Source organism: Cetorhinus maximus, chromosome 1, assembly GCF_964194155.1.
Source record: "Cetorhinus maximus chromosome 1, sCetMax3.hap1.1, whole genome shotgun sequence".
In the NCBI taxonomy this organism is placed as follows: domain Eukaryota; kingdom Metazoa; phylum Chordata; class Chondrichthyes; order Lamniformes; family Cetorhinidae; genus Cetorhinus; species Cetorhinus maximus.
In genome coordinates, this window is record NC_135879.1 from 126,877,487 (window position 1) to 126,903,517 (window position 26,031).

Here is a 26,031-nt window from a genome sequence, read left to right on the forward strand (position 1 = left end):
CGTCCTGACATCATCGCGTACTCGTGCGATATTTCGGTCGGTGGGCACGTGTGAGAGTCAGCAGTGCGCCCGTTGACAATTAAGAGGCCTGTTAAGGCCATTAATCCATTAATTAAAAGCTATTTTTCGCTGCCCATCCAGCTTTACGGTAGGCGGGTGGGTGAATCGTCCAGGCAGCCTTTGGATTTTTTAGGAAACCTCATTCACGGGCCGATGAGGTTTCCACAATTAAATAAAAAATAAATATAAATTTCTGGGCAGAATTTTTATTCTGTTTATGTTAGTGTGAGTGAATCCTATGTCGGGACAATTTTTTTCAGGTTTTAAAAATCTTTCTTGTTCATTTAAAAATTGTTCAGCTCCCTACCTTCAGGAAGCTCTCAATGTGCGTTCCACTGCAACATATGCAGACTTCTGCGCTCACACTCCTCCCTCCCCACCCTGGCAGTGCTGAGCTTCTCAGCGCGCCTTTCACGCTGGCTGGTCATTAATTGTGTGAAATTGGTTGGGGGCCAATCGAGGGTGGCACACCATCTCCTGGTCGCTCCCGGGCCCGTTCAACGACCCGAAAATCCTGCCCATTAGGTGAAAAGCTACATGTTGTGCGAAGCCTGGATATTTGATTTTTCCCTGTCCTTATAACAGAATGTGCAACCAGTTACTATTTTCAGCCCACAATAATCTACTCTTCTGGGCAACAGGATGATGGCATGGTCAGCTCCTGAATCGAGTTTAATACTTATTTGCAAAAGTTTTGAATTTTTAAAATTTTCAAACAGGGATTCTTTCATTAAAGCAGTGAATCAATGAACCTTACATATCAGGATATTGTCTATCTCAGCCATACTATTGATAGAAGTGCTGGAATCAGCTTCAGCGTGACTCAACACGATTCAAGATGGAGCAGCTCACACATGGTTGACACCCTGCCACCGAACTTAATATCCAACTGCTACACTATGGTTGAAGTATGGATTGTTTAGAATGCACTGTAGCTTATGTTGATAGCACCTTCCTGTCCTGCAATCTCTATCACCAAGAAGTGCAAGAGCAGCACAATTATGGGAACAGCACACTTCCAAACTCCCCAAAGTTGCACATTATATTGATTTGGAGCTCCAAGCAACTTTTTAAAAAGTCATTTACGGGATGTGGGCATCAATGATTAGGCAGCATTTATTGCCCTTGGGAAGGTGGTGGTGAGCTGGCTTCTTGAACCGCTGCAGTCCATGAGGTGTAGGTACACCCACAATGCTGTTAGAGAGGGAGTTCCAGGATTTTGACCCAGCGACAGTGTAGGAACAGCAAAATATTTCCAAGTCAGGATGGGGCTTAACTCGGAGGGGAACTTCTAGGTGGCGGTGTCCCAATGTATCTGCTGCCCTAGTCCTTCTAGATGTTAGCGGTCATGGGTTTGGAAGGTGCTGCTTAAGGAACCTTGTTGAGTTTCTGCAGTGCATCTTGTGGATGGTACACACTGCTGCTACTGTTCGTCAGTGGTGGAGGGAGTGAATGTTTGTGGAAGGGGTGCCAATCAAGCGAGCTGCTTTGTTCTGGATGGTGTCAAGCTTCTTGAGTGTTGTTGGAGCTGCACTCATCCAGGCAAGTGGGGAGTATTCCATCACTCCTGACTTGTGCCTTGTAGATGGTGGACAGGCTTTGGGGAGTCAGGAGGTGAGTCTCTTGCCGTAGGATTCCTAGCCTCTGACCTGTTCTTGTAGCCACAGTATTTATATGGCTAGTCCAGTTCAGTTTCTGTTGGGCCATAGTGTAGCTGTTGGATATTAAGTTCAGTGGCAGGATGTCAATCATGTGTGAGCTGCTCCATCTTGAATCATGTTGAGTTGCACTGAAGCTGATTCCAGCACTTCTATCAATAGTATGGCTGAGATAGACAATATCCTGATATGTAAGGTTCATTGATTCACTGCTTTAATGGAAGAATCCCTGTGTGAAAAGTTTAAAAATTCAAAATTTTTGCAAATAAGTATTAAAATCAATACTTCTGGGGCATGTTAGTGGGGTGGTGAAAAAGGCATTTGGGACACTTGCCTTTATCAATCGAGGCATAGATTACAAAAGTAGGGAGGTCATGTTGGAGTTATATAGAACCTTGGTGAGGCCACAGCTGGGGTATTGTGTGCAGTTCTGGTCGCCACATTATAGGAAGGATGTGATTGCACTGGAGGGGGTGCAGAGGAGATTCACCAGGATGTTGCGTGGGATGAAACATTTAAGTTATGAAGAGAGGTTGGATAGACTTGGGTTGTTTTCGGTGGAGCAGAGAAGACTGAGGGGCGACCTGATCGAGGTGTACAAGATTATGAGGGGCATGAACAGAGTGGATAGGGAGCAGCTGTTCCCCTTAGTTGAAGGGTCAGTCACGAGGGGACATAAGTTCAAGGTGAGGGGCAGGAGGTTTAGGGGGAATGTGAGGAAAAACGTTTTTTACCCAGAGGGTGGTGACGGTCTGGAATGCACTGCCTGGGAGGGTGGTGGAGGCGGGTTGCCTCACATCCTTTAAAAAGTGCCTGGATGAGCACTTGACACGTCATAACATTTAAGGCTATGGGCCAAATGCTGGTAAATGGGATAAGGTAGGTCAGGTGTTTCTCACGTGTTGGTGCAGACTAGATGGGCAGAAAAGGCCTCTTCTGCACTGTGAGATTCTGTGATTCTGTGATACACTAATGCTTCATCACATTCGAGGCACAACTATATAAGTGTATTATAGCTGGTTTCTCACTTTCAAACCTGTATTATGATATGGCAGGTGGTAATTGCTGGGCTGACCAAATCAGGGAGCCTTAGCCAAGCTATCACAACGATTTGCAATTTGTATTTTTATTACGAGAAGGTGCGTGCACTGAAGGCAGAAGTAAATATTTCACTCCACTTTTGGAGGTTTAAACTATTAAATTAAAACATTTATTAACAAAATAAAACTTAAACACACACGGGGCATTTAGAATTTTGCCCTCATCAGGCTCGCTCGGAGGGCGGGGGGGGGGGGGGGGGGGTGGGTCAGAAATCTGCCCATTGCCCATGATCGGGGCCCGAATACGATTTCACGCTGATAGGCCAATTAAGGCCCGCCCAGCATGAAACACTGGCCAGCAAGGGCCGAGCGGGGGCGGGGCCCTGTTGGCTGTTGAGTCCAGTAGCGGCCCGGCGGCCTGTTTAAAAACCGCCCAGCAGACCCAGAAAGGCTGCTGTCTGACTGACATTGCAAGGATGGAGTCGAGTGTCTCAGCAAACGCCAGGCGGGAGGGCAGGTGGGGGGGGTGCGGAGGGGAGGCACTCAGCCTGCCCGTTTTTCTGACAAGTGCCTTGATGCCCTCCTGGAGGAGGTGGCTGCCAGAAGGGACACCCTTGTCCTCAGAGATGGGAGGAGGAGGCCACTGCACCTCACCAAGAGGACATGGGAGGAGGTGGCAGCCCAGGTGAGCAGCACACATGGGTGCAGTGCTAGAAGCATTTCAATGACCTGCTGTCCTTAGGAAAGGTGAGTGCCATGTTGGCATGGGTGAGTGTGTTCAACTGTGTTGGGCTGGCCATCCCCCCATGGAGCTCAGGGGTGTTAGAGTCTGAGTGCCAACTGTCAATCACGCTGGCGCTGGCCAAGGGGGCGAACCCCGGCTGCTTTTACCGAGTACCAAGGCTCAGATGTGCCCTGCAAGGTGCTCCTCAGCTGGGGTTGGCCAGTCTGCAATGGTTCTGCAGGTACAGTGTGGACTAATCAGAGTGGACTGTCCTTTCAGAAGAAGACATCCTATATTGAGAGCTCATGGACTGGCTGAGGACTCCACACCTCCTCATCCTCCCCTGCTAGGACACCTTGGAGCTTGTGAGGCGCCATGCACCTCGGTCAAGTGGCCACGGTGAGGCTGGGGCGTCAGATGAAGGTGAGAGTGCAGTGCACTGAGGGGAGAATTTCAGCTTCTGCAACCATTCTAGTGCAGTCTCTTCATTGATGTGAGCCTCGAACCTGGAGTCTCCATTGATCACTGAAAGATGAGGGCAGCATGATGCTGATCTCCGTTGTCTCAACAGGATGCCTAGCATGCACAGTGACAGTGTGATGACTTTAATGACATGTCCTTCTTCTCCCTTTTAGGTTCGCCAGCAGGCGTTCGCTCTCTGGACCCCGAAGGGCCACCCCTGACACTGGAGGACCACCATGTTCCCTAAGCACCTGCGTCACACCCGCTCTCTGAACCAGGCATCAGCGCAGATACCAGCACCTCAGTGGGCATTTGTTCGGCGGCTAGTATCTCGGTTCACAATCACTTGAGATGCAGTCGGAGGCAGAGAGTGCCCAGGGCGCCAACAGTCAGAGAACTGCTGGGGATTAGGACGATGCTCAGTTGAAGGCTAATGATGGGCCTCTGGAGTCGTCCATTAGGCAGCAGACACTGGACGTCCGACGGGGTGTGTGGGAGGATCTCGCGGAGGTCCAAGAGGGTCTCCGTTGTGGAGGAGTCCCTGCGGAGGTGAGCACTGCACTGACCATCATGGCCGAGCGCAATGCTTCTTCCATGGACAGAGTGGCAACTCTCATGGAGACGCTGCTCCAGGGGCAGGATCAAGGTTTCCTTTGGCTGCGCTCGGACCTGCAAATCCTCACAAAGGCACTGACTTCAGCTGGTCAGTGTCTATGTGTGAGATGGTGGGGCACTCAGTATCCCAGCTAGGTGCCCGTCCATCAACAGTGAGCAGGGAGGTCCAGAGCGACCTCACGTTGGTGCAAAAGCTGCTTGTTATCTCACGGGCTCCTCTCAGGGTGATGACATCAGCTCCTCTGCCCCTCTGCCAGTGACTGTGGCTTCTGAGGAGGCTGTGGTGACTGGGGAGAAGCCAGCTGTGGAACTGGCCGTTCCCTCCCAGGCAGGGCCAGCACAGGCTCCATGGGCCAGAGGACGACAGCCAAGGTCATCAAGGCCAACAGGACAGCAGAGTGAGCAGGCTGTCTCCAATGACGGTGCCAGCGGCTAGGGGGGGTGGGGGGTACCTAGATGTAGCACCTGTAAATGTAAGTTTAAAGCACTTTAAGTACAAGATCCCTTGTTCCCCATTTTGTTTCTCTTGTTTTAATGGTGTGACTACCAACACTGTTTTTTTTTCAGTTCAAGACTGTGAGTTCCAACATAAAAGTACATTTGCTTTTGTGTCATTGGCCTGAATATGCTTCATTTGTTTTGTAGGTGCCAGGGTAGGCCTGTATGTAATGCTGGACATGGGTGTTTTGAAACTTGATTGCTCAGGCACTGAGTGTATCTTTTGGGGGCAACGGAAAAGGGTAATTTCTGTGATCCAGGATGATGGTGGTAGCCACGGCATGAGGTGGTTGTTCTTATTTGGCAGCCTAACTGAAGGACCATGGGATCAAGGCGTCCCTGGTGTCCCTGCCTCCCTGGAGGTTACAGGAGTCTGCCTCCATGTCCTCAGCATTCTCCTCACCGTGCTCCTCTTCTGGATCACTACTGGACTCAACCTCTGTGGCCTGTGCAGCTATGTGAAGATCCTCTTCCTCCAGGGAGTGCCCCCTTGCCAGTGTCAGATTGTGGAGAGCGCAGCATGCAACCACTATCAGTGACACCCGTTCTGGGGGGTATTGAAGTGCACCCCCTGAACGGTCCAGGCATCGGAAGCGCATCTTGAGAAGACCTATGGTTCTCTCTATCACTGCCCTAGTGGAGGCGTGACTTCTGTTGTACTACTGCTCTGCCTCTGTTCTTGGATGGCGGAGATGTATCATGAGCCACCTTTTCAAGGGATAGCCCTTGTCACCCAGCAGCCACTCATCCAGTCGGCCTGAGCACTGAAGAGACCCGGCACCTGGAAGTGTCTCAGGAAATAAGCGTCATGGGAGCTGCCTGGGTACCTTGCACAGACTTGTAGAATCTGCATCCTGTGATCACACACTATCTGCATGTTCATGGAGCGGAAGCCCTTCCTGTTGACAACAGCACCTGGTTAACTCTCTGGCGCCTTGATGGCCACATGTGTGCAGTCGATTGCACCCTGGATGCGGGGGAACCCAGCAATGGTTGCAAAAGCCTCTGGCTCACTCAGCCTGGCTGGCCTCGTCCGTGTGGAAATGAAGGAAAGTTAATACCCGCCTGAACAGAGCTTCTGTCACCAGTTTGATGCAACTGTGGACAGCTGATTGTGAAACTCCACACAGATTCCCCCACTGATCTCTGGAAAGGGCCGGAGGCATGGAGGTTGAGGGCCACTGTGACCTTCAGAGCCACTGGCATGGGGTGTCCACCCACACAGTCGGAGCTGATCTCAGGCCCGATTGTCTGACAAATGGAGGTGACTGTCTCCCTTGAGAGGCGGATCCTCCTTCTGCATTGCACCTCACACATATTGAGGTAGCTGCATTGCCACCTGTAAACTCTGGCAGCAGGATAATTGCGTCTTCTGCGGTCCCTTCCGCCTTGGACTACCTGCTGGCCCTGCACCCCTTGTACCTGCTCCTCTCCTCCCACAGGTCCCTTCCCTGGAAGCTGCATTGGGACACCTGGCCTCCTCTCCCTTCTGCCCCTTTCTTCCTTCTCAGAAGAGGCACCTCCAGTGGAGAGCACAATCCCCATTAGCAGGGTAAGGGAAGGCTGATACTTGGAAGGGTCCACACGGTCCAAATCCTCAGGGAGCCTGGAAGACACTAATGAGTCCCGAAGTGAAGCCTGGAAATGCTAAGAATGAAGGCCTGATCAGAGATTAAGCTGCCAAGGCTCAGTAAGCCACTTGCAGCAAGTAATCTCCAAAACTCCTCACTACTCACATTGACAATGCTGCTGACCCTTCTTATCCTGCCCGTTCTTTCAAATTGTAGCCTGCCTGCCCATTTTGCCCATGCGATGAGCAAAAACTTGCACAGGTAACATTAAATCGCCATCAATTGGGTTGTCATGAGCCTTAACTGGTCTGTTAATTAATGGCGGGCGCGGATTCGACTCCCACGCATGCCTGCCGCGCGAAATATTGCGCAAGTGCGTGATGACGTTGGGGCGCTTGCCTGACATCACTGCGCGTTGTTTTACACTCGAGCGGGTTGGACACACGCCCGCCCACTCAGCAAAAAATTCTGCCCAAGATTACAGTTACACAATTAAAATTAGTCATAACATTTCCCAAAGATTTCTACCAAGCTAGACACCCAAGTAAATACACTTTTCCAGGCAACAGTCTAAATAAGACATAGGAGCAGAAATTAGGCCATTCGGCCCATCAAGTCTGCTCCGCCATTCAATCATGGCTGACAAGTTTCTCAACACCATTCTCCCGCCTTCTCCCCGTAACCTTTGATCCCCTTACCAATCAAGAACCTATCTATCTCGGCCTTAAATACACTCAATGACCTGGCCTCCACAGCCTTCTGTGGCAATGAATTCCATAGATTCACCACTCTCTGGCTAAAGAAGTTTCTCCTCATCTCTGTTCTAAAAGGTCTTCCCTTTACTCTGAGGCTGTGCCCTCGGGTCCTAGTCTCTCCTACTAATGGAAACATCCTCCCCACGTCCACTCTATCTAGGCCTTTCAGTATTCAATAAATTTCAATCAGATCCGCCCTCATCCTTCTAAACTCCATCGAGTATAGAACCAGAGTCCTCAAACGTTCCTCATATGTTAAGCCTTTCATTCCTGGGATCGTTCTCGTGAACCTCCTCTGGACCCTCTCCAGAGCCAACACATCCTTCCTGAGATACGGGGCCCAAAATTGCTCACAATATTCTAAATGTGGTCTGACCAGAGCCTTATAAAGCCTCAGCAGCACATCCCTGCTTTTATATTCTAGTCCCCTCGAAATAAATGCCAACATTGCATTTGCCTTCCTAACTACCGATGCAACCTGCAAGTTAACCTTAAGAGAATCCTAGACTAGGACTCCCAAGTCCCTTTGCACTCCAGATTTCTGAATTCTCTCCCCATTTAGAAAATAGTCTATGCCCCTATTCTCCCTACCAAAGTGCATGACCTCACACTTCCCCACGAAGTATTCCATCTGTTACTTCTTTGCCCATTCTCCTAACCTGTCTAAATCCTCCTTAAATTGATTCTTAATATATTAAAAAATCCAGTCATAGGGCACCCACTGTTGCTATAAGGGAGGTATTTCACAGCTTCTCTCTTCCTCTCAATTGACAATGGAGTTCCAAGGGCAGGATTTTCTGCAGCCACCCACCACTGGGATCTTCCGGTCCCGCCACAAGTCAATGGACTTCTGGCTGGGGCACTGCCTCCCCCGTTGCGGGTTCCACCTCTGACGGGGCCAGAAAATCCTGGCCCAAGGCTTTTAACAAAACCTTGCTTTCTGGAACGAACAAGCATTTCTCTGGGGTGCCTAGAGGCTGTTTTTTCAACAAGTTTTCTTCGCACAGCCCACCTTCCAAAATCTCACATGGCTATTCTCCTCATACAGCTTTCAATCTTTCCTTAAATATATTTTTCCTCGTTTATCTGTAAACCCGTTGTTCTGTACTTTCTTTGAAACTCAAACACTTCCAAATATAAGAACTTACAGGTTTCCATCTTGCCTTTGCTTTTGGGTCAATAAAAATATATCCCCACTACTTGTTTACCTATGAACTCCTGCAAGATACAGACATTTTCCTTGTCACCTTCTAATTCCCCTTTGAAATTCAAACAACCCACCCATTCCAGGTATTAGTCTGGTAAAGCTTCTCTGAACTGCTTCCAAGGCATTTACATCCTTCCTTAAATAAGATGACCAATACTCTACCCTTGATGATTTAAACCTGGTAGTCTAACTGTCTTCAGTTTAATTAAATTAGTCTCACACACAGACACTACACACAACACACACACACAACTCCCACAAGCCTGCTTCAGTATCCCACAGTAATATTTGGACAAAAAATGAAATTTCTTTTACACCTGGTACAATTTGATTCTTGGCCTCTGCCATCTCTCCACTGTACTTACCCAGGTCTCCCCTTTCCATAACTGTACAAGATTTGTTTCTTAAATGCCTTAATGTTTTGACCCATTACTTAACTGAGATGTTGTACTATATTTTGGTTATTATTGTGATTTTAAAAAAGTTATGTTTTCTTTTTCTGATAGTATTAATTTGTCATGTAGCAATACTGATGAAAGATCTGTACCTGAAATGCCAATTTATCTTTAACTTTTTTTTCTCTTTATTCTTTCATGGGATGTGGGTGTCCCTGGTAAGGCTAGCACTTGTTGCCCATTCCTAATTGCCCTTGTATCAAGTGGCTTGCTGGGCCATTTCAGAGGGCAGTTAAGAGTCAACAACAATTACATGGATCTAGACTCACATGTAGGTAGGCCAGATCAGGTATGGATGGCACATTTCCTTCCCTAAAGGACATGAGTGAACCAGATGGGCTTTTACAATAATTGATGGTAGTTGCTATGATCACCATTATTAAGACTGATTTTATATTCAAGATTTATTAAGTGAATTTAAGTTCTACCAACTACTGTGGGATTTGAACCCATGTTCCCAAAGCATTAGCCTGGGCCTCTGCGTTACTAGTCCAGTGACATTAGCACTATGCCATCATCTCTCCCGAAGATAGTGACTGACTTGATGTGCAATTCTAGGATTTTCTGTTTTGTTATATATTTCTTTCTCATTTGAACACCAATGTTTGTTTTTATTTAATAAATTCAAAATTTTGTTGGGAAAAACAATGCCACGTAAACCTAAATTGATTTAATCAATTTTCAGCGTAGAAATCAACCTCCTATTCCTCCTATGTTAGTCATATTGCTTCCAAAAACTATACAGGCTGACTATGACCCATTTTATTTTACCCCACCCTGAATTTAAACATGCAAATGATTTCATCTGTGGAGGTAATAGCTGTAATGCAGATGCTGCTTTTGTCAAAGCTAAGGATCCCAAATAAACAGGGTTTGGATATTCTTGAGGCGATTCTCAGCAGCTGCAAGTCTACGACACAAAAATGCCTATAATTCAGCTCTAATTTATCAATCACGCTTAGGGAGGCTGCAAAAACAGACACTGAGGGAAATGGAAATGTCACGATAGTGCACTAGGGCATGTTCTTCCATAATGCTGGAGTCAAGGCATGAGTACTGGAAATTGTACATTGTAACTAGGCTATTCTATGCATGAGCAGAGAGTGCTTGATACAGGCACTTGTTTTTGATTTTCCTCAACTCAGCAGAGTAACCTGCCAAAGTAAAGCAAGAAATGTGGAAACAGCAGTTTTTGCCGTATTCGTGGGGAGAAAAGACAAGTTAAAATGGCAGGTGTGGACCCTTTACGAGGCCCAGAAGATATTACGGGTGAATAACAGTTATAAAAGGAACAGAACAAAGGGAGGGGCAAAGGAAAATACACATCATAGGAGAGAACAAAACAAAATAAAATGCCCTACAAAATACTTCAGTGGAAAACAGAAAATACACAAATGGCAGAAGTGATCTTAGCATGAGACTGTAGGAGGCATACTAAGAGAGATCAAAGAAACTAAAGACATTTATGAGACACATAGAATGTGTGAATAGATGAGGGAGTGGGAGAAAATTATGCTGGAAATAAAAGCACAAAAAAACATGGATCTAGCAACCCAGGAGCCTGGAAGGACAGAACAGTATGTCCACACACAAGCATGGGACTACCTCACTAGCACAGTGGTTTGATGGATGGTCTTCATCCCAAAAAGGAACTTGCCTACCCCACCACTCCATATTTTCCATATGAGAGCAATCTCTCACTTGGATGACCAAAGGAGATCAAAATCAAAATGATCAAATTACCTATATAAAGGGAACCAGTGGCTCTAGTGGTTTGATTTCCTATCCCAAGGAAATTGTGCTGAACTGCTGCATCAACAATTTGAGTTTTTCCCTAATGGGCAGGGGTAGTTCTGCTTTTAACAATGCTGCTAAATGGAGTGCTATGTAACAGGAGAGCACTTTTTGAGGGGTGGGAGAGGCAAGCTTGAATACAACAAACAGAAGCCAATAGAAGCATACCTTTCCACATTGATTAAAGGAGATAGAGACATCGATGTTGGCAATGGAAAAGTCCATATGCGCCCCCCGCCCTCCCTCCATCACCCCTGTCTTCAGATGTTGGGGAAAGGGACTGAATAAAATATATACCCCAGCCTATTCGCAGGTGTTAAGATCAATAAAAATAGCCTTACTTTGAAAATTGCAAATAGAGCACTGGTATGTCGGGGGTACATATGGTATGTTGGGGGTATAACTAAAATTAAACTAATTGCAATAATGGTTTCCATTTCCAAAATGAACCTTACAATCAGCCATTTGCAGCCATCACAGCAGGAACAGTTTACTGAAAGCTGTTGCTACATTTGTCAAACAAAATACTTCAAAACTATAAAACATATGGGTGGAATTGCTTTTGGCATTAAGGAAGCAAATCCGTGTGACTTGCAGTGACATCCTGTAGAATGAGCTTGCTTACCATACTGTGTAACAAACGCTATACAGCTGTCCACGATGATAGGAATGTCATTTTTGCTGAGCTGCTGGTCTCGTAGTGCATTACCATCTGTACCTGCTGCTTTCCTGATGGCCGTATGCCAAACTGTGAAATCCAGCTTCGTGTGACCATGGATGTACAAAGTTCTACAAGGTTACAACAAACTTTTAGTCCTTGATGAAATGTTCCATTTGTCCCAGTTCAGTTTGGTCCTACTTTGGGAGAGTCACTATGAAATCATTAAACTAACTACCTGAAACTGGAGAGGAAAATGCAGCTATGCAATTTGGCGAGGATATCCAGTTAAAAAAAAAATTAGGCATTAACAAATAGAGCAAATTATTTCTTAAAAGTCAACTGAGAGTTAACTCCATGCAGTGATGAAATCACAAATAAAATCATTTGTTATGGATGCCATCACGTATCAACTAAATGGAACATCCTGGCTGACATCTGCCACAACAGCTGTGACTGAAAAGAAAGCACCTTCCACAGACACAGGCACAAGTCCAAATTAATGATATATCTCCCCATCTTACAAAATAATAATGTTTGTATTGGAGTAAATAGAGTGCAATGATCTCAATTTGAGGCTTCAGCTGACTACAAATGCTTAAATTGTAAAGAAAGTATTTTATTGCTTCCTCCATTTTGCAGAAGAAAATTATAAGCTTATCTTAAATTGATTTCTTTTTTAATTGCAGGTACCAGACCCCGTATCCTGGAAAATTTGGACCAGATGAGCCCAGGATATGGGGATTTTCCAGATTTTGGGCAGCGGAATAGGATAATAATTAATTAAAGCTTAAAGCCGGGCTGTACTCTCCACTGAGCCGGACCCAGCCTGGCCGGGGAAGGGAAGGAATGAGGGCTGGAGCACACTGGCTTCTACGCCACTAATCCCGACTTGAAATAAATAAGGCCGGACCCAAAGAGCAAGGAATCAGTGCATCGCAACCCGGATGCGCAGCGTACCGGAAGTACTCCTCTACCGCCAACACTTCCCATAAAATAAATCTTTTAAATTTAAAAATATACAGTAAAATAACTAACTAATGGCCGGGGGGTGGAATAATTGCTTTTGGGGCATCAATAGAATCCTGTAAATCGACCCTTTGTTAATAAGAGATATAACAGAATCAATGCCTCATGGCAATTGTACAGTAGTTTCCAGGACAGGTGTGTTGCCAGCTTCAAATGAAATGAAGCTGGTTTTCGGGTCCTTCTGGAGTTTGGGACAATGGATAAGGGGTCCAGTATTTGTACTGCCAGCTTGAAGTCCATCAGGTGGGAACCACATCTCTCTTATGCTGCTCTATTGCCATAAATTGCAGCCAGCAGTCCAAGGTGCCTTCACTGCAAACATGGGGCTAGTATTTTAAATGAGTCAGAGAGCTGCTGGTCCCAGGAGATCGTGTCATTAAAGCTTTACTCTTCCTCTTTCTCATTTGATCAACTGAGTGAGATTATTTCTTGTTCTCACTTCCACGCCCTGCATTATACTCCATTCAATACGCCATTCATTGATATGATTTGATTTGGGTCTGATTTGGCTTTGATGGCGGTGCCTGTTCTAAAGGACACTGGCAGTTGGTGCACTGTGTGTTGCCGATGTGTGCTGATATACTTACAGTCAGAACACAAGTTTACCATGAATTGCCTAAAATTGCCCAAACCTCTATACAATTTAGAAGAATCTCAAGTGCAAATAACGTCCAGTGCAAATCAAGTTTTTGCAATTTAAAAAAAATTAGATGGAAGCTGGCTCCGCCTGCAAAAGCATTGCAGGCTCACATTGCATGTTGGTGTTTGAGGAGGCTCTAAAAATGAAGCTTTTTTGGTTTTAGGTGTAAAGGCACTAAAAACCATATTTTAAAAGCCTTTTTTTTACTACTTTACACCAATGTAACTAAAAAAAACTATATAGGGCCATCTGTTAAAGTCATTTTCAGTTATTTAAAATCCGGTTACTCATAGGTGGTGGACTAGGCATTGATTAAAAATGCTTATTTTTGTGACAAACCCATTTTCATCTGTATTAATAAAGTTTCACCAGATTACCACTCAAATATATCAAGCTTAAAAAAAAATCCATTCTAAAATGCTGCATGATTTTGTATTCGGATATATAGGAAAAGGAGTTTCAGCAACAACTTGAATAGAAGAAAAAACACTTCTTATAAACAATTGCAAGATTGGGTGCAACTTGCTCTCAGGCCTCTGATTGAACCTGACACAGATACTCTCTGTCCCCGATTGTAGATATCTCATGGAATAAGCAATGCTGATTAATGAAGCAAAATAGTCAGCGTAACCCAGAAGGCAAGACCAGTAAAACTGAAGTTCCATTTTAAGATGTGCAAGACCAGTTCAGGCCAGTGCCAGTCATTTCCCCAAGTTTTACTGGTTTTCCCTTCTGGGGAAATTAACAATGTATCTGTGTACATCAAGCCTGCAATCTCACTGAAGGAATTTGACTGTTGTATTGTGTTACTTTCATTAATACAGAAACTCGAGGATTACAAGTAGTTATTAAATGAACATCAGCAGAATTATAAAATGGGTTAGCTGTAAATAGATTTCATAAAATATACTTTTTAAAAAATGATAACCTGCAATTTACTAAAATAATGTTTTAAAACACTAAACCATTTGAAAATAATACAGCTGATCAACCAGAGGCCTTTAATTCTATCCCAGTGGCTGCCATTTTATATCAATGCTGATAAAAAGTTCTAAAAAGAGGCAATACAACATATTCATAGGATGCTGGATACTTGGTACATGCAAAAAGCCTCTCAGATCTGCATCAAATAAGGATAATTTAAACTAATTCTCTACCTTCCTTTTTCTACCAGTAGTAAGACGTCCCTCTTCTCACTGTGCTTCTCAATCTCAGTGCTGACAGCTGTGAATAGAATGAGAGGGACAGATGTAAATTAGACACCTTTACTGAAAATCTTGAGCAAAGCTGGTATGAAACTTCCTCAATGATGCAGCAGGTCGAGAGGAATGGGGAAGGTCATTTAGTCTTTTGAGCCTGTTCCACCATTCAATAGGACCATGGCCGATCTGTGACTGAACTCCATATATCTTCTTTGCCCCAAATCTCTTGATAACTTTAGCTACAGGAACCTATCAATCTCAGGGTCTCCCCAGTGAAAATTCCAGGTTCAATCCTCAGCTTTAACCAAGTTAACTAGTTGCAGTAAGCATGGGGATGCTAGAATTGGATTTACACCTCTGTGCTAAAGAAAAAAAAGGAAAGAAAGAAGGAACTTGCATTTCACAACCTCAGGATATTCCAAAGTGCTTTAATATTGCAATGTAAGAAACATGGCATCCAAATTATGCACAGCAAGCTCCCACAAACAGCAATAATCTGCTTTTGTGATGCTGAGTGAAGGGTAAATACTGGCCGAGGATCCAGGAATAACTCCCCTGCTCTTCTTTGCAATAGTGCCATGGGATATTTTCTGTTCACCTGAGGGGGCAGATGGGATCTCAGTTTAATGTTTGATCTGAAAGATGGCACTTCTGACGGTGCAGTGTTCCCTCAGCACTGCATTGGTTTAGACGTGTGTAATCATGTTTCTGAAGTGGGGCTTGATCCACAACTTTCTAATTCAGAAACAACACTGAGCCATGGCTGACACCTCAGGGTGCCCACTTCAAATAATTAACAGTAACCTCTGCTGGAAATGCTTGTGTGCATGTGCCACAGGTGACAACAGTGTCAGCCACAGCGGTAATGCTTTCATGGTCATCACTTGAGAGTCATTTGGTTGTTATGATGGGGAGGCAAGGTTGTATTTCTATTGACACAATGCTTTTTTGTTATTTATCTTTGATTTCTTAGTTGCCCATGTTGTGGCTAGGCATTGGCTTATCATTCCAGTAGAGTTCCTTAAGGACTTCACTGTTGCTTTATCTGTGTTGTTCTTGGCGGCTGCATTCAGGGCAAACCAATTCCGTAAAGGATCATAAGATAGGATTTAGGTCCCTTTTTGGTAGTCGCAAAGATTGTCGACATTTACTGTCTTAGCCCACACATGAATAACAGCCACTTTGGAGAAACGGTAAAGTCCTTAAGGAACTGTATTGGAATGGTAAGTCAATGCCTAGCCACAACATAGGCAATTGAGAAATCACAGATAAGTAACAAAAAAACATTGTGCCAAGTGGAATACAACCTAGCCTCCCCATCATAACAACCAAATGGCTCTCAAATGATGAAAATTTGCACCTCCACTAAATGATGAGGAAATCTATTCCAAGTGTTGATGAGTATTGATGAAAAGAAATTCATTCTTGGATCATGTAACTAATAAAATAATTACTGCAATTATCACTTATGTAATCAATCCTTTGTGGTACAGTGGAGAAGGCAAAAGACAACACTATAGGCACAAACATTAGCTGTAATTATAAGCATGATTTGTAACCTTAAAGGCTAAATTACACAATTTTGGGAAATTTTGTACGTTGGAAAATCTGTAGCCTTTAATGCTAAAATTATTAAACTGATCAGGAATCATTTCAATTTCCAGGAATTTATTTCATGTCAAGGGGTGTGGCAGGCAGGTAGGGGTGCAAGGAATCCTACAAAACATAAAACCCTGGACCAGGGGATGATTTGCCTGCATTGCAGGTGTCCAACACAGCAGGCAGGGCACACACATTCTGAGGTAGATGCCTGCATGCAATATTGGTATTGGCATCAAAAGTTGCATCCAGGGCCTGTATCTCAAATAGGCATTAGTGTCTTTGCAACTACCAATAAGAGGTTTAAATCCTATTTTGTGCTCTTTTTATGGAATTGGTTTGTCCTGCTTGCAGCCGCCAAGAACGACACACAGATTAAGCAACAGTTTTTAAAGGGCCCATTACCAGTCTCTATCAGAAAAGGTAAAAATATAGCCTGAATACAAAGTTGGAGATGAAAGAGTGCATTTAAAAACACGGGCTGCTGCTGGCCACTGGTTGCCCCATTTCTGATTGTTGTCTTCTCCTCCTTCCTGGTCACTGACCCCCAATTTCCTGGCCACCCCTATCTTCCAGCACTCAGTGCAAAGCAGTCCGATCCGCCACATTCAACATTCACTTCTTCCACCACCGACACATAGTGGTAGTAGTGTGTATCATCTGCAAGATGCAATGAAGGAACTTACCATGGCCCTTTCAATAGCACCTCCCAAACCCGCAACCTCCACCACCTAAAAGGACAAGGGCAGCAGATGCCCGGGAACACCACCACCTGAAAGTTCTCCTCCAAGTCATACAGCATCCTGACTTGGAAATAGATCAGCGTTCCTTCACTGTCACTGGCCAAAATATTGGAACTCCTTTCCTAATAGCACTGTGAGTGTATCTACAACACAGGGACTGAAGCGGTTCAAGAAGATGGATCACAACCACCTTCTCAAGGGCAATTAGAAATGGGCAATAAATGCTGACTTAACCATTGACGCCCACATCCCGTGGAAAAGGCCTGAGGCCCAATGTCAGGTGGGCTGCAGCTCTATCTCTTTTAGCACACAGGTTATTTTGAGGCCTTTGAATGTAATGAATTACATTACAATCTTTTTCAGCAGGTGATGATCAAAGCTTTACGTGATTTGCTGGACTTGAAGGGTAATTCTAAGTTCTGATAATGTTTCAGCAAAAATTTGTACAGAGGAGCTGTATCAGGGAATTTCTGCAGGCGTTCTTGATCCTCCTGCAATTACTTTGGCTGAAATCCAGAGAAATGGCAGAAGTGGCAATTTGGTCAAGGGCTTCCATCGATTTTCTACTGTAGGTGCATCCCTTAGTGCACAAAACTTCATCATTCATATCTGGGGGAGATGGTGGCCCGGTGGTAATGTCACTGGACTAGGAATCCAGAGGCCCAGACTAATGTTCTGGGGACATGGGTTTAAATCCAATCATGGCAGCTGGTAGAAGTTGAATTCAACTCATAAATCTGGAATATAAAGCTAGTCTTACTGACGATGGAACTATCATCGATCGTCATAAAGACCCATCTGTTTCACTAATGTCCTATAGGGGAAGGAAACCTGCCACCCTTACCCGGTCTAGCCTGAATGTGACTCCAATCGCAACAATGTGGTTGACTCGTAACTACCCTCTGAAATGTTCAGTTCAAGGGCAATTAGCGATGGGCAACAAATTCTGGCTTTGCCAGCAATGCCCACATTCCATGAAAGAACAAAGATACATATGTTTTGGACTGATATATATCAAGGTGTAACGCTTGAAGCTCTTTGGTTCCTACATGTTGGCAATTCTCATGCTTGTGTCCCAATCATAATATTGTGCAGGAGTAATGTTACGTCTGTAACATTGCAGAGAATGGAACCTGGTAAATACAAACCGAGCTAATTGGATCAGTATGTATTGTCCTGCAGCCAAGAGAAAACACTGCTATGGTGGTAACAGAATTCAGTGAGTGAAAGGATGGATACAGTCACACATTCAGAATGTACCCCTCAGACTCAGTTTGTCTTAGTAGTAGCGGCTCTCACCTGAGTCAGAAAGATGTAGGGTCAAAAGCTACTCCACGCCTTGTAGCACATAATCTAGATTGACAGTTCAATGCCAACAGTTATCATTCAACTCACATCACCAAAACAGAGTGGATTGTCATTATCTTATTGCAGTTTGTGGGATCATGCAAATTGTCTGCTTTATTTACTCACCAAACAATTTTAAAGTTTATTTACTGGCTTTACAGTACTTTGAGCATCCTAAAAAAGTGAAAGGTGCAATATAAATACAAGTTCTATCCTTCTTATTTGAAGGATACCAAATTCTAGCATTGAAACAAATGGAAAAGTTACCTTTATTGATATTTCGAAATCTAGTATGAAGTAATACTGATACTCACCAAATGTCTAATGAGTACCACTTTTCAGTCTACCTTTCACCCAGCAATTGTACATTCACTGAGCAGCTCAAGGTCAGCCACAAAATTCATTAACAATTCAGAATCACTTTTGCAAATGAACCCAATTTCTGCCATGAGAATTAAATACATTTCTAAAATGCTTTAATTTTAAAGTTGAACTTTCCAAAAATATAATTTGATCCAAAACTGAAACAAATCCTCCAGTCTCCGGGTCGTCAAATGCCCGACGTACAATTGAAGGTGCATGTCAGGACCCTGCGGAAGTCCTTACCTGCTAATCTCTCTGGGAATTGCCTGGGAAGTTTCAAGTTCTGATGGGCAATTTCCCTGCTCTCCGAGACCCTCTGCTTCGGACAGTCCCGCGGTACTTATCTGGATAGTTACCCAGGGAATGTTTGACAGAAAAGTTGCAGTCTAACACCTGGGTAACTACACAACCAACTCCCCCATCAATCTTCTGACTCCTTGACTACCACCCCCCTTGGCCTGATCCGACTACTCCCCCACAACAGACTGCCACCTCCCCCACCTGCTACCTCACCCACCCTACCTACCTCATTCACTTGGCACCTTACCCACCATACCCACCTCACTCTTCTACCACATTACCTACCGACCAGCTCACCCAGTCTACCATCCTACACACCTGCCACCTTGCCCACTTCAGTCACCCTATCCACCTGTCATCTCACCCAGCCTATTCACTCGACCACCTACCACCTCACCTACCTACCCACTTACCTACCCATTCACTCATTCACCCATCCATTAACATTTATGCATTAACATTCAAACTGGACCTTTACCACATGGCAGCTGGTGCTGTAAAAAGGTGGCATGCCTCGTCTTCCCCCAACTTTCCTCCACTTCAACGGAGTTTCCTGAGGGACGCTGTGCGGCACATTTCCTTGGGAGCCAGGCTCGGAAGGTCCCAGTAGAAATGTGCAGCAGCCTCGACTTAGGGGAGTTTGCGAACGCAGCAGCAGCAATCCGATGATCCATGCCATAGTGTATTATAAAGTTAATTCTAAGATCTCAGTGATTATTACGGAGACTCAATGTGCTGATCTGAACTTTGGTTTCATATAAATTAAATGTTCATTTTGGACCTCGGTTTGGCATTGGTACGGCATAATGATTTACAGCACCAGAAAAATAGATCATGAAAAATTCTGTCCCCAAAATAGGAACAGATATATTTAGGAATCATTTAGAAAATTCAGGATAACCGTATTTACTGGGACAGTTTGACAGGTGGCAAATTGCAGTGTCTATTTTTAAAAATGAAAACTTAGCAGCAATATTTCAACAACCTGAAAGCAAACTACCAGAGACATTTCAATTATGTAAAGGGGCTGGAGAACCTGGGATTGTTCCCCTCAGAACGGAAAAGGTTAAGGGAAGATTTGATCGCGGTGTTCAAAATTATGAGGGGTTTTTATACAGTAAATAAGGGAAAACTTTGCATTAACAGAAGGGTCCATAAACAGAGGACATAGATTTAAGATAATTAATGAAAGAACGGAGCCAAATAAGAAGATTTTCTTTTAAATACAGAGAGTCGTTATTTCTGAAATGCACTGCCTGAGAGGGCAGTAGAAGCAAATTCTATTGTAACATTCAAATCAGGTGTACTTTTGAAAAAGAAAAAATTGCAGGGCTGTAGAGAAAGAGTAGCGCATTGGGACCAGTTGGATAGCTATGCCAAAGAGTCAATACAGGCACAACAGGTTGAGTGGCCTCCATCTGTGTTGTAATAAATACAATGTATTAAAGTCTTACTAAGTTCTTGCAGCCTCTTTAAATGTACTGAATCCTCTTCAGCCATGTCCTGCTCAGGACAGAAGTAGAGTTGTGATTTCTCTAATGCAAACCATCCCGCTTTCCAGTGTTCTAGGTCATGCACATCTTTGTAGAAGAGTCGACCAATCAGTTCATAGTCTCTCTTGGACAGGATTTCTACCACTGCAGGTACAAAAAACTAGAAAACAAAAGTCAATCAGGAAGATTAGAATTGTGGAGGACGACAATAGCATTTCTGCAAAAAAGAAGTTAATATATGATTAGCTGCTACTTACCTTGCAGATCTAACTTAACTGACTGGCCTGACATATACAAAAAAAAGACTTTTCATACATCAGATGTAGAAATCTAAACGTGTGCTTTAACAGTAATATTTGCAATACTGTACTCCACCAAATTGTATTCTGTAGATGTGTTGTATCAAAAATTATTTTTCCATCTGTACAATGGGCCAATTTTGGTGGTGCAAGAACCAGTCTGTCCCAGTAAATTGGAATCTAAGTTTGGTAGGCAAAACTGTAATGGAGCTGTGTGTTGCCTTTAAGAAGAGATAGTTCAGGCAGGGTCATGAGGAGGAAAGATGGGGCAACCAAAATTGCAGTTGCCTGGATGAGGAAAGCGATAGAGAGCAAGATGAAGCAGAAAAAAGGGTGCATATGACAGATGTCAGGTGGATAATATAAGTGAAGGCTAGGCTAAATATAGAAAGTTTAGAGGTGTAATGAAAAAGAAATGTGATGCAAAGAGAGTGTATGAGAAGAGATTGGCAGCTAATATAAAAAAAAGAATCCAATCATTTTCTATGGGCATATTTGTAGTAAAAGGGTAGTAAGATAAGGGGCAGGGCTGAGTTGGGACGAAAAAGGGGACCTGCTCATGGAGGCAGCAGGCAAGTCTGACGCACTAATTGAGTACTTTACATCCGTCTTTATCAAGGAAAAAGATGTTTCCAAAGCCATAGTGAAAGAGCGAGTAGTTAAGACACTGGATGGGCTAAAAATTGATACAGAGGCAATATTAGAAAGACTGGCTATAGGTAAAGTTGGTAAGGGGTCTACGATGAGACAGGCGACTAAGCCAGAGTGAGGCGGAGACTGACTGAGTAGCGAATTAGGTTCACATGGTAAGTTCTGGTAAGTCTTTTTCAGCTTTAACTACAGATTAATAATCAAGATCTGACCTATAATAACCTTCAAATAAGTTAGGCTAGCTAGTTAAATAGAGAACTGCCTGGACTGGCAGTTATCTGTCAATCACCTGAAAGCAGTTGGTTCAAATGGTGTTAATTACTGTAGCAGGAAACTAAACTAGCTAGTGACTCATCAAGGGGGCTATAAATGAGACAAGCTTTTCAAACAGCACAGTCAGCAAGGGGCACATGAGGAGACAGGTGACTATGCCAGAGTGAAACAGAGACCGAATGAGTGGCGAATTAGGTACACATGGGAATTCAGTACAAGGGGGAAAGAAGTGTGGCATACTTAGGAATTATTCCAAGTTAATTCAGAGAGTAATTAAATTAAGTTAACTAAATATCATAAGTAACAATGGCAGGACAGGTGTTATGTTGCAGCTGTGGAATGTGGGGTGTTTTGGATGCCAAGGCAATCCATGACAAACACGTCTGCAGAAAGTGTAAGCAGCTCGAGGAATTATGATCAGGATTATTGATCCGGAAGCCAAACTGCTGACACTGTGCAACATAAGAGAGGGGGAGAAATACCTGGACACTTTGTTACAAAAGACAATCATGTCCCTTAGAATAGGGTCGTTTGTTTTGGTCAGGAGGATGTGACTGTGAGTGAGACAGGTAAAGGGACTATGCAGACAGTAATGAAGGGGCCTCAGGCTCTGCAACTGTCAAATAGGCTTGAGGTGCTCACAACCTGTGTGGACGAAAACGAGGCCTGCAAGGTAGATGAGCAGGCTGGCCATGACACCACGGATCAGGAAGCCGTTCAAGTCGGGGGAGCAAACAGGAATGTAGTGGTAGTAGGGGAGAGTATAGTGAGAGGGATTGGCACTGTTCTCTGCAGGAAAGAGCAGGATTCCAAATGGCTGTGTTGCCTGCCTGGTGCCAAGGTTTGGGACATCTGCTCAGGGCTAGATTGAAACTTGCAGTGGGAGGGGGAGGATCCGGTCGCCATGGTCCATGTAGGTACCAATGACATAGGCAGAACAAGGAAAGAGGTTCTGCTTAGTCAGTATGAGGATCTAGGTACCAAATTAAGAAGCAGAACCTCAAAGGTAATAATCTCTGCATTATTGCCTGAGCCACATGCAAATTGGCATTGGGCAAATAAAATTAGAGAGACAAATGCATGGCTCAAAGACTGGTGTGGGAGAAGTGGGTTCTGGTTTGGAGGGCACTGGCACCAGTACTGGGGAAAGTGGGGGCTGTACTGTCCGGACAGTCTACACCTGAACCGTGCTCAGTGATTGAGCTTCCACAGCCCCCTGGGTAGAGAATTCCAAAGTTTTACCGCCCTCTGAGAGAAAAAGTTCCTCCTAATCTCAGTCTGAAATGGCTTGACCCTTATTCGGAGACTGTGTCCCCCGGTTCAAGACTCTCCAGCCAGGGGGAATATCCAATCCACCCTGTCATACCCCGTAATAATTTTCCAAGTTTCAATGAGACTGTGTCCTCTGGTGCAAGACTCGCCAGCCAGGGAGAACATCTTATCCACCCTTTCATACCCTGTAAGAATTTTCTAAGTTTCAATGAGGCCACTTCTCATCTTCAAAGCTCTAGAGAATAGAGGCCCAATTTCTTCAATCCCTCCTCTATCATCCAAATCCCACCATCCCAAGGATTTGTCTGGTGAACCTCCGTTGCTCTCCTCCCATGGCAAGTACATCCTTCCTTAGATAAGGAAACCAAAACTCTACACAATACTCCAGATATGGTCTCACCAAGACACTACAATTGCAGCAAGACATCTTTACTCCTGTAGACAGAGAAACAGAGTTAATGTTTTATGTCCTACGGATTCAAAAAGTTAACTCTGTCTCTCTCTCTCCAAAGATGCTGCCAGACCTGCTGAGTTTTTCCATCATTTTCTGTTTTTATTTCAGATTTCTAGCATCCGCAGTATTTTGCTTTGATCTTTACTCCTCTACTCAAATCCCCACGCGATGAAGGCCAACATACTAGTTGCCTTCCTAATTGCTTGCTGCACCTGCTTGCCAACTTTTAGTGATTCATGAACAAGGACACCCAGGTCCCTTTGGACATCAACACTTACCAATCTCTCACTATTTAATAAATACTGTCTTTCTGTTTTTTCTACCAAAGTGAATAACTTCACACTTATTCACATTATATTCCATCTGCCATGTTCTTGCCCGTTCAGTTAGCCTGTCCAAATCCCCTTGAAGCCTCCTTGCAGCCTCCTCACAACTTACAGTCCCACCTAGTTTTGTTATACCCTTGTTCAAAAAAGGATAAACTCATCAACTACATGCCAGTTGGCTTAACCTCAGTGGGAAAGCTTTTAGAATACGGGGCAAAATTAAAGTCATTTGGACAAGTGCGGATTAATTAAGGAAAGCCAGCCCAGATTTTTAAAGGCAAGTTGTGTTTAACTAAGTTCATGGAGTTTTTGGTGAGGTAACATGATCAATGTGTAAATGGACTTCAAAAATGTTTTTGAGAAATCAAGTGCCACATAATAAGAATGATTGCAAGCTGAAGCTCTTAGAATAACGGAGAGTGACAGCATGGATTCAAACATGGCTGAGTGACAAAACAGAGTTGTCATGAACGACTGTGTTTTCAACTGCAGGAAGACACATATTGGTTTCTCTGGATACTAATGACATCAAAGGATACGGGGATTGTGGGGAAAAATGACGTCGAGGTAGATGATCAGCCATGATCTGTTTGAATGGCGGAGCAGGCTCAAAGGGCTGAATGTCCTACTCCTGCTCCTATTTCCTATGTTCACTAGGGATCATTATTAGGACAATTGCTTTTTTTGATACATTTTAATGACTTAGACTTGGCTGTAAAGGGCAGAATTTCAAAATTTGCAGATAACACAAAACTTGAAAGTATTGTGAACTATGAGGAGGGTTGTGATAGACTTTAAAAAGACATAGACTGGCTGGTGGAATGTCTAATATTGAGCACTGCAATTTAGAAAGGATGTAAAATGCTTTAGAGAGGGTGCAGAAAAGGTTCTCAATAATAGTTCCATGGATCAGAGACTTCAATTACATGGATAGATTAAAGAAACTGAGATTTTTCTCCTTAGAGAAGGTTGAGTGAGATTTGATAAAGGTGTTCAATGTCATGAGCAGTCTCACTGTAGAGAAATTGTTCCCATTAGTTAAGTGTCAAGAAGCAGAGGGCACTGAATTAAGATGATTGACAAAAAAATCAATGTCGACATGAGGAAGGTCATTTCCACTCAGCGAGTGGTCATTCCTGAGTGTGGTGGAGGTAGCTTTAATCATGGCTTTTAAAAAGGAATTGGATAAGCACCTGACGAGAACAAATTTGCAGGGTTACGGGGAAAGGGCAGGGGAGCAGGGGAGTTGCTCTTGGAGACAGCTGGTATGGAAAAGACGGGACAAATCGCCTCCTGTGCTGTAGCCATGCTATAATTTTGTACAGCTCTTTCCTGTGGCAATGCTTCTACTGAGTCATTGGATATCAGATCACTAAGGTTTCCCACCTGAGAACACATGGTTTTAAAGAAATACTTATCTTCCTCATCACTATTAGTGAACCCTAATGTGCTTCTCTTCTGGTGGCAACCAGCTGTGCAAAACCTGTGTGTCGGGTACCAACTTTGGGGTTATGGGTCTCACATAGAATTTACCAGTTGAGGTGTATAATAAAAATTTTCCATTTCAGCCTAGAAAGTACTGTTGACAATATCAGCAGACACATGTGGTCAGGTGACATTTGTGTCCACCCTTTTAATGCATTTCCTATAGTGGATAGAAGCCTGTCATACACGTGCAACACATTTGTCCATTAATACCACAAACAATCTATAGGCATGAGATGTTAAAATTAGCAAGGCTAGTAAAACAATGCTACTTAATTATCATTAGGGGCAAGATGTGATCATTAGGCAAAAAATAGGTTCACTGTTCTTCCCAGTTTTCATTTGTAGCCTATTTTCAAAGCAAATTCAATCATCCTACAGTGCTCCAGGTAGCTGGTAACTGATATTTCCCCAACACAATTGAGGCAGCAGATTGAAATGTCAGGGAGTCCTGGGGCTCAAGGTTTGTGGTTTCGGAATTGTGACTGAGTGTTCTTACTATTGCATTACTGAGTTACAAATAAAATCCAGTTAGAAAAGGCAGGATGTCACACAGTTTTACTTCGTTCTAGTTAATAAACTTTATTACATGGATTATAACATTACTGCCATAGGCTGAATTCAATTTAATTTTAAATAAAACTCTCTTAAATCTGTAGTTACTATTATTTTTATTATATATGGATTCAGAATATTTTACTGTATCATTTTAAAGGGATTGACAGGGCCAGAAGCATATTGGTCAATGGTAACAGCATGCAAAATCACAGGACTCAGGAGGAAAAAGGTAAATTCCCGAGATATCTAAAAGCCATGGGCACCTTCAACACATAAAATGTATTTCCAAGTTATTTTTCACCTTGGAGATAGCCCGGGTCCAGTCTTTTAGAATTTCGACATTATCAGTTCCAAAGGAGAAGACACGTTCTGACAGCAAAAACATCTCAAACGTAGAACTTACCCTGAAGCAAACAAGGAGGAAAAACAGCATTATAATCTTGTAATAATAAGGCACTGGAGGCTACTTCACAAATCTTAATGCTTCAAGCTGAAAGCAA

At 43.8% G+C, this 26,031-nt stretch overlaps 1 protein-coding gene across 5 annotated transcripts in view; it reads right to left on the reverse strand.

Moving 5' to 3' along the window:
• The window catches only part of arap2 (ArfGAP with RhoGAP domain, ankyrin repeat and PH domain 2), a 454,954-nt gene that overhangs the window by 129,715 nt on the left and 299,208 nt on the right, over positions 1–26,031 (reverse strand). For all 5 annotated transcript variants that reach the window (XM_078546079.1, XM_078546088.1, XM_078546071.1 and 2 more), the window contains 4 exons: positions 25,833–25,935; positions 20,175–20,373; positions 14,324–14,390; positions 11,465–11,628 (listed from right to left, as the gene is read on the reverse strand). In XM_078546079.1, the coding sequence (XP_078402205.1) occupies positions 11,465–11,628; positions 14,324–14,390; positions 20,175–20,373; positions 25,833–25,935 (533 nt within the window). The remainder of the gene's footprint in view (positions 1–11,464; positions 11,629–14,323; positions 14,391–20,174; positions 20,374–25,832; positions 25,936–26,031) is intronic.